Source organism: Bidens hawaiensis, unplaced genomic scaffold, assembly GCF_021521415.1.
Source record: "Bidens hawaiensis isolate Kalapana, Puna unplaced genomic scaffold, B.hawaiensis_p1.1 tig00029653_1, whole genome shotgun sequence".
Classification (NCBI taxonomy): Eukaryota; Viridiplantae; Streptophyta; class Magnoliopsida; order Asterales; family Asteraceae; genus Bidens; species Bidens hawaiensis.
The window spans coordinates 136,856-149,217 of record NW_027494919.1 but is presented as its reverse complement, the minus strand read 5'-3'; the positions used below and the strand labels follow the sequence as shown (position 1 = coordinate 149,217).

The following is a 12,362-nucleotide window of genomic DNA, read 5'->3' as shown; positions in this document are numbered from 1 at the left end:
CCGTTTTATTTTATTAGCCTGAGACAAAAAAATAATTACACACATGTGCCTTGCAGGAATGAGTCAAGTTTAATTATTTTTCTTCATACAAAACTTAGCACCAACTATTGACTTAGGGGGATTTTCCAAGTCGTCTGTTGACTACAAGCTTTTCACTTTTTTTTCTGATTGCTATGATCATATTTGTGGGAATCAGCCAAGTTGGGCAACATAAACTAATTAAGCATGATTTTATTAGCTCTTCATTTGTTTTTCGGTTTCTTTTTTATTCCCGTTCCCTCATCTGGAGCTGATACTTTGGCTGTAAATCAGTCTCTCTCGGGAAACCAGACACTCGTCTCTCTTGATGGAAATTTTGAAATGGGTTTCTTCAGACCAGGTAATTCTACCAACTATTATATCGGAATTTGGTACAGTAAGGCTCGAGTTACCATCGAAACAGTAGTTTGGATAGCAAATAGAGATGCACCCATCTCCGATGCATTCTCTTCGAAATTGAAAATAATAGATGGGAATTTAGTGCTTTTAAATGAGTTTAACGCCCGAACTTGGTCAACAAACATTAGTTCTACTGCTACCCCTGTATCAGTAGTTCTTCTTGATGACGGTAATTTAGTTTTAAGATATGGATCAAATTCAAGCACACCAATTTGGCAGAGTTTTGATCATCCAACCCATACTTTTTTGCCCGGTGGTAAGTTAGGATACGACAAGCGTACAAAACAGAAGCAGGTCCTTACATCATGGAAAAGTATAGAAGATCCTGGGGTAGGATCGTTTTCTTTGGAGATTGACCATAGTAACAAGCAGTATCTGATCAAGTGGAATAGATCTGTGACGTACTGGAGAAGTCAACCTTGGAATGAACTCGATAAACGTTTAGTTAATGAAACGAGGTTAAGTTATATCTATAACTTCAGCTTTGTTGATAATGAAAATGAGAGTTATGTCATTTATTCTTTATACAATACTTCAATTATTTCAAGATTTATTATAGACGTCTCAGGGCAGATAAAACAGCTTTTATGGTTGGACAGCACCCAGAAATGGAATTTGTTTTGGGCTCAGCCACGAGCAGTTTGTGATGTTTATGGTGGGTGTGGGTCATTTGGTGTTTGCAATCAGCAGATGTACCCATCCTGTAAATGCTTGACTGATTTTGAGCCTAGATCACTAAGTGATTGGAGTCTGGGCGCTTTCCATGATGGGTGTATGAGAAAAATTGAGGTGAATTGTAGTGTTGTTGCAGAGAAACCCGCGTTCATCTCGAGTTATGTCAAAAAGGAAATTCTTTTTGCATTTCCTGAAAATCATGCTCTGCAATTAGATGAATCAGCATGCGGACGTTCTTGCTTGGAATGCTGCATGTGTCATGCCTATACGTTTATCTCCAATGAATGCCACCACTGGAATCGTGAATATACGAATAACATATCATTTGGATTTGTTTCAAACGATTCGTATACGGACTCGTCTCAAATCCGTATCAAAGTTGCTTCAGAAAATTTTCCACGTCTTAAAAAGAATAGTCATAAAAGGCGGAAGGAGGTTAATCTGGGTGTTGTTGCCTGGTCTGTTGCTGGTGTGGTATTCGTGTTGGGTGTAACTTTGCTCATAATGCGTAGAAAACAGAGGATCTTAGTTGGAAATACGAAAAATGAAGGATCATTGGTAGCATTTACCTACAAAGATTTACAAATAGCCACCAAAAATTTCTCAGATAAACTGGGAGGAGGTGGTTTTGGGTCTGTTTTTAAGGGAATAGTGCATGATTCATCCATTGTGGCGGTAAAAAAGCTAGAAAGTGTCAGCCAAGGCGACAAAGAATTCAGGAGTGAGGTCAGCACAATTGGCAACATCCAACATGTTAATATTGTTCGCCTTTGTGGGTTCTGTGCACAAGGTAAAAGTAGATTGTTGGTGTATGATTACATGCCAAATGGTTCTCTACATTCTCATCTTTTCCATGAAAAACAAGATAACCTTCTAACATGGAATACTAGGTACCAGATTGCACTCGGAATTGCTAGAGGTCTGGTTTATCTTCATGAGAAGTGCAGAGATTGTATAATCCACTGTGACATAAAGCCAGAAAACATTCTTTTGGATGCTGATTTATGTCCAAAGATAGCAGATTTTGGTCTAGCAAAGCTTATGGGTAGAGACTTCAGTAGGGTTTTGACAACTATGAGAGGGACACGAGGGTATCTAGCACCAGAATGGTTATCGGGGTTGGCCGTCACTGGCAAAGCAGATGTGTTTAGCTACGGGATGACGCTGTTTGAATTGGTACATGGTAAGAGAAATTTCCAGCAATCTGAAGATTTGAATTTTACATTCTTCCCTAGTTTGGCGGCAAATGTTTTGATGGAGGGAGGTGATATCCTTAGCTTGTTAGACAGTAGGTTAAATAGGGAAGCTAGTGTAGAACAAGTCACCAAAATTTTAAAAGTTGCATATTGGTGTATACAAGATGAGGAAGACAACAGGCCTTCAATGAGTCAAGTGGAACATATTCTTGAAGGGGTTTTAGATGTGAACATGCCTCCAATCCCACAATCTGTCAAGTATTTTGCTAATGACACAGAGGATGTTCTTTACTACAAACAGGCTTCTCAATCGGGAATTCACAAGAGTAGATCACATTTAACGGAAGGTCATTCCTAGTCCAAGAGTGCATCATCTTGAAAATAAACCTCTTTGTCTATATATAGTCAGTTATGCGTTGTTTTTAATGAAAATTATTAATCGGCATGCTAAGAATATCAATCATCATAATATATATGTGTTTTATTATTACAATGTAGTGTCGTAGTGGGTAATGCCAAGAAGAATGTAACAAGCATATGTATTGTTTGGGATATTTTCAAATAGACAAATGAAATTTACTTTGGGTTGGAGATGATAGAGTTTTTTTGGTTAAACAGTTGTCCTGCAGCTATCCGTGTGAACTGAACATGAATGCTTTCATATTTAAAACACATATAGCGATTGGCATTACCATCTTCCATACGAGAAACCTAGTCTCCTCAAACGACTGGTGTGTGGAAAGATTACAAGTAGACGTATCTGATTCCTTTTCATAACAGAACCAGCGCGTCGAGTACGTCATGTTGCAATGCCTCGTCCTCATCTTCTTTTGTATGTTATGCTATGACACTGCCTTGTCTCGTTTCTCGCCATCGTCCTCTTCAATTTCTTCTTAGAGACTGTTATGCCTCATTTCTCAGGCCAGCAGCAAAACTGGTGTCATGTTTCTTTCTGAACCACCGTATGCCAGTCAAACCGCCCAGGTTTTATAAGGACCTTATCCAGTGACTGAGGAATATTGGTTGGTGTTGCAATTCATTTGAGCGAATAATTATCTTTCATGGTATCAAGCCTCTCTAACCCTACCCGACTTTTCTTTCATTCATCTGCTTTGATCCTATCGGGCAACACAGCCCACCTACTGAGAATACATGATTGTCATACGCTTTAGAGGCTGCAACACACCACCACTGGTGTCTCCGTTTTCCAAAAACCTCACGAGCCACAGTCCATGGTCAACATTAACTAGACCTATCTCTAATGAGGATTGGAGGATGCTGTTCAACAAAAGTCAACCCAATCCAGGTTGCCAGATTTTCTTCATAAACCAGGGGCAAACTAATGGTATAGTTTTTTGCGCAATAATAGGCGGCTAAAAGAATAGTCTGTAGTGATTACACCTAAACTGAAGGCAAACGGGCAACAAACTGCGCCACTACCCCTTTTTAAATAGGCAGCAGCGGATGTTAAAAATATATCAATTTAATATCAAACACTAATGTGACGTTTATATTCTTTTTCGAGTTTGGACTTCGGGCTTCTCTCTTTTTCAGTGGGCTATCAAGCCCTGCTTTCTGTTCAAGCTTGTCTCTCGGTCCAGTTTGCTTCAGCCCGGGTTACGCTTCTTCATCGTCGCCTCCAACGGCTCCTTCCAACTGCTAATTGATTCATCATTATCCTTCTTCAAATAAATAAAGTCATCTGAATCTATAAATTCTAATCTCTGTTGAAAAATAATTAAAATGTGTCACATGTCTTTATTATTATTTTCATATTATTGTGTTTTAATTAGTTTGTTATGCTGAGTCATGTAATGCATTCTTTAGGGATAGCTTATGATAAGTCAGTAGGTTATGGAGTCCTGGTTTAGTGGGTTGTTTAGATCATGTGAACGTTATGTGATCATGTGATCATTGTTGAGTCATGGGTCTTTGTTTGCCTACTATTTAAGCAGTGCCTTTGTAATTGAATGATTATCGAGTTTTTCTAGTATCTCTGCATATCTTTAACAGTGGTATCAGAGCTAGATTGTGAGGAACGATCAAAAGAAAAACGAGTGATTATGTCTGCTGCAAGTAACATCAATTCTCCTCAACCTCTTCTTCATGTCTTCAAGGGAGAAGGTTATGAGTTTTGGTGTATTCGAGTCAAGACGGTGTTGAGATCACATGATCTTTGGGAGTGTGTGACATCGGTGTTTAATGCCAGAGATACAGATGAAGCCCGCCTTACAGAGAATCGAAGGAAGGATGCTCGTGCTCTTGCCCTAATTCAGCAGGCAGTGCACGACACCATTTTTTCTAGAATTGCAGCGGCTGAAACAGCGAACCAAGCATGGACGGTGCTTAAAACTGAGTACAAAGGTGATTCCAAAGTTTTAACAGTGAAACTGCAGGGGCTTCGGCATGAGTTCGAAACCCTACAGATGAAGGACGATGAGACGGTTTCAGATTTCTTATCCAGAGTGATGAGAATTGTGAATCAAAAAAGGGCGTATGGTGAAGACGTTTCTGATCAGCTCGTAGTTGAGAAGGTACTACGAAGCCTACCCACCAAGTGGGATCATGTTTTAACAGCTATCGAAGAGTCGAAGGTTCTCTCTACCCTGTCTTTTGATCAACTCATGGGCTCGTTACAGTCCCATGAAGAACGTGTCAATCGAAGCGTGACAATTGTTGAAGAAGAAAGAGCCCTCCAGGCTAGAGAAGTGGTCGGGTCAGGTAATCTCAGGGGAAGAGTACGATCAGGATTTCGTGGACGTGGAAGAGGCCGAGGTGGTTGATTTAATGGTCGAGGTAAGAGTGAGGTTCAATGTTTTAATTGTAATCGGATGGGCCACGTTCGTGCAGATTGTTGGTTTGAACCCCAAGTGAATACGACTGTTGAACAAGAAGATGAAGAAGATGAGTGTCGTTTGTTTATGGCGGTTAGTGAAGATACTCCGGCTCCTAGTATTTGGTTTGTCGACAGCGGGTGCTCCAATCATATGACCGGACAACGATCATTGTTCAAACAGTTGGATGAAACGAAGAAAGTGTAGGTCAAGATGGGGACTGGTAAGAGCATTCAGGTTGAAGGAAAATGTGTGGTATGACTGATGACTGATAATGGAGAGTTTTGAGTGTTGGGCAACTCATGAACACCGGGTACTCTCTCTTGTTCGATGAAAATTCATGTGTAATCACACACAAACGCACCAATACAGTTTCCTATCGAATTGATATGTCCTCTAACAAAGTGTTTCAACTGAAGATCGACTCTAACTCATGCTCTCAAACTGGTTTTGTTGCTAATACGGATGAGTCAAATTTGTGGCATCGCCGCTATGGTCATCTAAATGAAGAAAGCCTTCAGCTTTTGAGCAATAAAGGGTTGGTACATGGGATGTCCCAGATTGGCCAAGTAACAGATTGTGAAGGGTGTGTACTTGGAAAGGCAACACGAAAATCATTCCCTCATAGCCTTTGGAGGACCTCACATCCTTTGCAGCTTGTTCATGCTGATTTAGTTGGAGCAATGCCAACTACTTCCCTGGGAGGTAACAAGTATTTTTTTCTGTTGACTGATGACTATACACGTATATTGTGGGTGTATTTTCTAAAAGAAAAATCAGAGGCCTTAGAATACTTTAAACGATTTAAAGTGAAAGTTGAGAAGGAAAGTGGAAGGCAAATTGTTAATTTGCGTACTGATCGTAGGGGAGAGTTTTTATCTAAGGAGTTTATTGATTATTGTCAAGTTCATGGAATCAATCGTGATCTAACGGCTCCCTACACACCAGAGCAAAATGGGGTAGTGGAAAGAAAGAACCGTACAATGGGGGAGATGGCTAATTGTATGTTATAGGAGAAAGGTTTATCAAAGGAGTTTTGGGGTGAAGCAATCGCTACCGCAGTGTACGTGATCACCTTAAGTCCATCGACAGCCTTAAACAATGCCACTCCTTATGAAGTGTGGTATGCTCGCAAACCATCAGTAAGTCATCTTCGTGTCTTTGGTTGTATTGCTTATGCCTTAAAACCTGCTCAGTTGAGGAAGATTTTTGATGCAAAATCTGATAAATGTATTTTTATTGGTTACTCTCCTAACTCAAAGGCTTATAGACTGTATGACCCTATTAAAAAACGAGTTGTTATTAGTAGAGATGTTGTTTTTAACGAACAAGGCAGGTGGATGAGTGAAGACACTAATGATAATCCTCATGAAGTCTTTGTTCCTGGTCGTGTATGGTCGAATGATGGGGATTGTTTTGCTCCCTCAAGTTCAGGTCCAGGGTCCAACCAAAGTTCTGGTTGCGGGTCTGAAACAAGTTCTGGTTCCGGTTCATCTCTTAGTCCATACCCAGGTTCAAGTCCAACTACTCCATCACACTCAAGCGTACAAGTATCTTCCAACACAAGTGGTTCAAGTGTGAGCAGCGATTCTGCTCATAGAGTACGCTCTCTAGATGGTATTTATGAAGTCACTTCTCCTATGTCAATTTTCTTTGTCATCCTTGGAACCGAATTCATATATTGGCGCCTTGGAAGTTGAAGAATGGAAGTTAGCTATGGAAGATGAGCTAGCATCATTAGAGAAACATCACACATAGACCTTGACCGATCTTCCTGAGAGCAAGAAGGCAATTGGTTTGAAATGGGTTTTCAAACTAAAACTGCAGGCTGATGGTCAGGTACAAAAGTGTAAGGCCCGTTTAGTTGCCAAAGGGTACTCACAAGAAAGCGGGGTTGATTATGAAGAAACGTTTTCGCCGGTGGCACGGTTTGAAACTATTCGTATTGTCCTAGCATTGGCAGCTCAAAAGGGTGGACAGCATATCAGTTTGATGTGAAATCTGCGTTTTTAAATGGGGTTCTCAAAGAAGATGTCTATGTCATGCAACCACCTGGGTTCGAAATTAAAGGAAAGGAAGACAAGGTTTTCAAGCTTCATAAGGCATTTTATGGACTGAAACAAGCTCCACGGGCTTGGTACAGTCGGATTGACGGGTATCTAGGGCAACATGGTTATAAACGGAGTCAAAATGAGCCAACTTTATATGTGAAGCGAGGTACTGGTGCTGATTTTATTATTGTATGTGTTTATGTTGCTGATATTGTGTACACTAGTTCATCAACTAAACTACTGTGTGAATTTAAAGAAAAGATGATCAAAGAATTTGAAATGACTGATATTGGGAAGCTGAGTTATTTCCTTGGGTTGGAAGTTCAGCAAGAAAAGATGGTACTTTTTTGTCACAGAAAAAGTATGCCAAGGATTTGCTTATGAGGTTTGGGATGGCTGGTTGTAAGATTGCTACACCAATTTTTTTGTGATAATGTGTCTGCAGTGTTCCTGTCAAAGAATCAAGCTTATCATGCAAGGAGCAAGCATATTGATATCAAGTTTCACTTCATTCGAAGTCTGGTAGAAAGCCAACAGATTGAATTGAAGTCATGCTACACACAAGAACAGGTGGCTGATGTGTTCACTAAAGCGTTGGGGTTGGAACAGTTCGTTTATTTTCGAGAAAGGCTTGGAGTTGTGACACTTTGAATTATGGGGGAGTGTTGAAAAATAATTAAATTGTGTCACATGTCTTTATTACTATTTTCATATTATTGTGTTTTAATTAGTTTGTTATGCCGAGTCATGTAATGCTATTCTTTAGGGATAGCTTAGGATAAGTCAGTAGGTTATGGAGTCCTGGTTTAGTGGGTTGTTTAGATCATGTGAACGTTATGTGATCATTTGATCATTGTTGAGTCGTGGTTCTTTGTTTGCCTGGTGCCTTTGTTATTGAATGATTATCGAGTTTTTCTAGTATCTCTGCATATCTTTAACAATCTCTAGTGTAGGTCCAGGGCACACAACAATCAACGAATGTACGTAGTGCTTAATCTTCTTTGTTGCTCTTAAGGGTTTCATCCCTTTTGTTTTCTTCGTCTTATAAAATTTGTATGAATAGGTTTTCGTTTGATTATTGACTTTTAAGGATGCCCTTGATTACATGTTTCTGACAGTATATGGTTGAAGTTTAAATATTTATAATTCTTTTTAAAAGAACGGTGTTGAAGAAATTTCAAAAGCTGGAGAGGAAGAACAGGTCAAAAGAAACTTCATAATTAACGATGACATGCTGACAAGTATTTGTGGCTGAAAAGTGAAAAGTATTTAGATTATTATTCTACATACGTAACTTGCACCAACCATTGACTGAGGGAAGATTTTTCCAAGTCCTCTAATGCAGAGTGCTGACCACAAGTTTTTTCACTTATTGTGAAGATCAGCCAAGTTGAATGCCATAAACTAATAAAGCATGATTTTAATAGCTTTTCGGTTGTTTTTCTGTTTCTTTTTAATTCCTGTTCACTTATCTGGAGCTGATACTTTAGCGGTAAATCAATCTCTCTCGGGAGACCAGACACTTGTCTCTCGTGATGGAAATTTTGAAATGGGCTTCTTTAAACCAGGTGAGTCTCCCAAATATTACATTGGAATTTGGTACCATAAGACACGAATAACTAGTGAAACAGTGGTCTGGGTAGCAAATAGAGATGCACCCATTTCAGATAAATTCTCTTCTGAATTGAAAATAATAGATGGTAATTTGGTGCTCTTAGATAAGTCAAAAGCCCAAATTTGGTCAACAAACACGAATTCTACTGCTACACCTGCATCAGTAGTTCTTCTTGACGATGGTAATTTAGTTTTAAGATATGGATCAAATTCAAGCCCACCAATTTGGCAAAGTTTTGATCATCCAACGCATACTTTCTTGCCGGGTGGTAAGCTGGGATACAACAAGCATACAAATACAAAGCAGGTCCTTACTTCATGGAAAAATATAGAAGATCCTGGGACAGGACTCTTCTCTTTAGAGCTCGACCCAAATGAGAGGCAGTATCTGATCACGTGGAATAGATCTGTAGACTATTGGACTAGTGGAAGTTGGAATGATCGAGATAAACGCTTTAGCTTGGTACCTGAAATGAGGTTGAATTATATATATAACTTCAGCTATGTTGATAATGAAAATGAGAGTTATTTCACCTATTCTTTATACAATCCTTCATTTATTATAGACATCTCAGGGCAGATAAAACAGCTATCATGGTTGGACAGCACCCAGCAGTGGAATTTGTTTTGGGCTCAACCACGACGTGTATGTGAAGTTTATCATGTCATCATCATCATCATCGTACTCAGTATATCCCACCAATAGCAGTGCTATGGTAGGGTCTGAGGAGGGTAAGATGTAGACAGCCTTACCTCTATCCCATAGGGATAGAGAGGCTGCTTCCGGTGAGACCCCCGGCTCGATAGTAGTTTTGAATCAAGCCTTGGACATAAGACACATAACACTCAATCCTCGGGACACCGGCTGATTGGTGCATGTGCCCTTGTCTATCGGCTATCAACGCCACCACATGATGCCTGATTAACCTTCCGCCACTTTTAACGTTATTTTCACGTGATTAGTAAAATAACGTCAAAATTAGTGCAATTTTACTTTTGCCCACCCAAGGGTTCACACATATATACATTATATGTGCGCACCGCAAGCAGGGCGTGTGAAGTTTATCATGTGTGTGGGGTATTTGGTGTTTGCAATGAGCAGATGTTGACATCCTGTAATTGCATGACTGATTTCGAGCCGAGATCACAGAGTGATTGGAATCTGGGCGATTTCTCAGGTGGGTGTGTGAGAAAAACTATATTGAAGTGTAATGATAAGTCACAAAAATCCTTGTTCGTCTTAAGTTACTTCACAAAATACTCTGGTTCTGCAATTCCAGAAAGTGAAGAGCAATTAGATGAATCAGAATGCAGAAGTTCTTGCTCGAATTACTGCCTTTGTGTCGCATATACTTTTATCTCCAATATGTGTCAGCATTGGAAAAAAGAAACTTTGAATAACATATCACTGTTTCTTTACTCAAACGAAGAGTATCGAGACAGGATCTACATCAAAGTTTCTTCATCTGATCATCGCAAAAACAATACAAAAGTACTAGTTGCAGGGATCATTTCAGGATGTTTGGGTCTTGTATTTTTTTGCAGCATTGGTGTTATATTCAACAGAAGGATGAAAAATCGAGGTAAATGCCACAATTTTATACCTTTTAACTACATTTGTTCAGCATATATGATTCCCAGTGAGCACTTGCTATTAAAATCATATTCTCGATATTGTAGGCCGCGGGGTACTCAGTGAAGAAGATAGAAAAGGCCTTGATGTACCTTTCTTTGAATTCAAAAGAATATTATCTGCGACTGACAATTTCTCACTAGCAAATAAACTTGGACAGGGGGGATTCGGCCCTGTTTACAAGGTAATATAGCTCTAGACTTTGTGAGTGAGTTGCTTATTACAAACTGACCTGTACCCAAAACTATGTTACCTAACCCGCCCATTTCCCTCCCTTGATGTGGTGCTTTACTAATTGCATATGTTTTGAGAAGGGAACTTTCCCTGGTGGAGCAGAAATGGCAGTAAAGAGGTTGTCGAGTCAATCTAGACAAGGCTTGAAGGAATTCAAAAATGAGGTATTATTAATTGCCAAACTCCAACATCGTAATCTTGTTAGGCTCTTGGGATGCAGCATGAAGGATCGTGAAATGATACTACTCTATGAATACATGCCTAATAAAAGCTTGTACCATTTTATATTTGGTTAGCCTCTCAGTCTTTTACTTTAATTTGCACTTACTTTTATGTTAATAATCTGAAATCTGGCATCATGGTTCGTAGATAGGAAGCTTTGTATACGTCTTGATTGGGCGTTACACTTTGATATTACTATTGGAATTGCTAGAGGGCTTTTATATCTTCACCAAGATTCACGGTTGAGGATTATTCACAGAGATTTGAAAGCAAGCAATGTGTTATTAGACGAAGAAATGAATCCCAAGATCTCAGACTTCGGTTTGGCTAAGATAGTTAAAGGCCGAGATACAGAAGCTAGCACCACTAGAGTGATTGGAACCTAGTAACTACATTTCACAACTATATATATTGTTCAAATCTAGTTCTGGTTATTAGAAATTGTTTTAACAAGTTATGTGCTCTTAATCATGTAGTGGCTATATGGCTCCAGAATATGCACTAAATGGGTTCTTCTCAGTAAAATAAGATGTTTTTAGCTTTGGGGTAATCTTACTCGAGATTATTAGTGGAAAAAGAAACACAGGCTATTATCATCATCAACAAGCCTTTAGCCTTGTACCATATGTGAGTTCAAAAGAATTTAGAAACCCAAATCCTTTTTAGCTTTTCATTTAATCTTGCTTTGTTTTAGGCTTGGGGCTTGTGGAAAGATAAAAAGCCATTAGATTTACTTGATCCAGTATTAGTTGAATCTTGCAATTCGATTGAACTGTTGCGATGTATGATTATCGGGCTACTGTGCGTACAAGAAGACCCTCAAGATCGGCCTACCATGACAAATGTGCTTCTTATGTTGTGGATGGACATTGAGAGCCTTCCAGATCCTAAAGAACCTGCTTTTATTTCTAAAGCACGAACTCATAGTTCTCCATCACATATGACTGAACCAGAGATCAATCAGTTGACTATTACCGACGAAGAAGGACGATAGAAGACAAAGGTAAGCTAGGTCATATCCAAGACGCGCATATATTTTCTGGATGAAATCTCCGTATATTATTCGTTCATCTTAGCGTTTATGTCAACCTTTGAGATCGTTGTTAAACCCTTTATGTAGTACTACTAATAACCTTCAATTACAAGTAAGTTATTCACTTGTATGTTTGTGATAATCGTTAACTTAAAAGAAAGAATAATTGTTTTAATTAAGTGGAAAGTTGGACGAAGTTGTAAGCATGAAGTCTTGAGGGGCTTATTGTGATAAGTTATAAAAGATGATCATATGATTTTGAAATAATTAATGACATTTATACATTCAAATGGCATTTACCACAACATGTACGGCGTTGCTAAATATACCCTCTTTCCGTCGTTAAATGACATTTACTCAATCATACAAGTGTGTACTTAGTAAACGTACCCCACTTCCCCTCATTAAATGACTTTTACGGTAATTGTACAA

General features: G+C 39.1%; 1 protein-coding gene and 2 pseudogenes across 2 annotated transcripts; all 3 read left to right on the top strand.

Moving 5' to 3' along the window:
* LOC143579310 (G-type lectin S-receptor-like serine/threonine-protein kinase At2g19130 pseudogene) lies at window positions 1-2,789 on the top strand (annotated as a pseudogene).
* A 1,583-nt stretch (window positions 2,790-4,372) lies between these two features.
* On the top strand, window positions 4,373-5,350 carry LOC143579303 (uncharacterized). Its single transcript, XM_077062651.1, has 2 exons — window positions 4,373-5,030; window positions 5,160-5,350. The coding sequence occupies exons 1-2, from the start codon at window positions 4,373-4,375 to the stop codon at window positions 5,348-5,350; spliced, it is 849 nt and encodes a 282-aa protein (XP_076918766.1).
* Window positions 5,351-8,437: 3,087 nt separating this feature from the next.
* Window positions 8,438-11,899, top strand: LOC143579309 (G-type lectin S-receptor-like serine/threonine-protein kinase At4g03230; annotated as a pseudogene). The gene is made up of 8 exons (XR_013143435.1): window positions 8,438-9,463; window position 9,529; window positions 9,870-10,391; window positions 10,489-10,625; window positions 10,756-10,966; window positions 11,045-11,282; window positions 11,374-11,524; window positions 11,592-11,899. The product of XR_013143435.1 is annotated as a G-type lectin S-receptor-like serine/threonine-protein kinase At4g03230 (transcript).
* The last annotated feature ends 463 nt before the right edge of the window (window positions 11,900-12,362 follow it).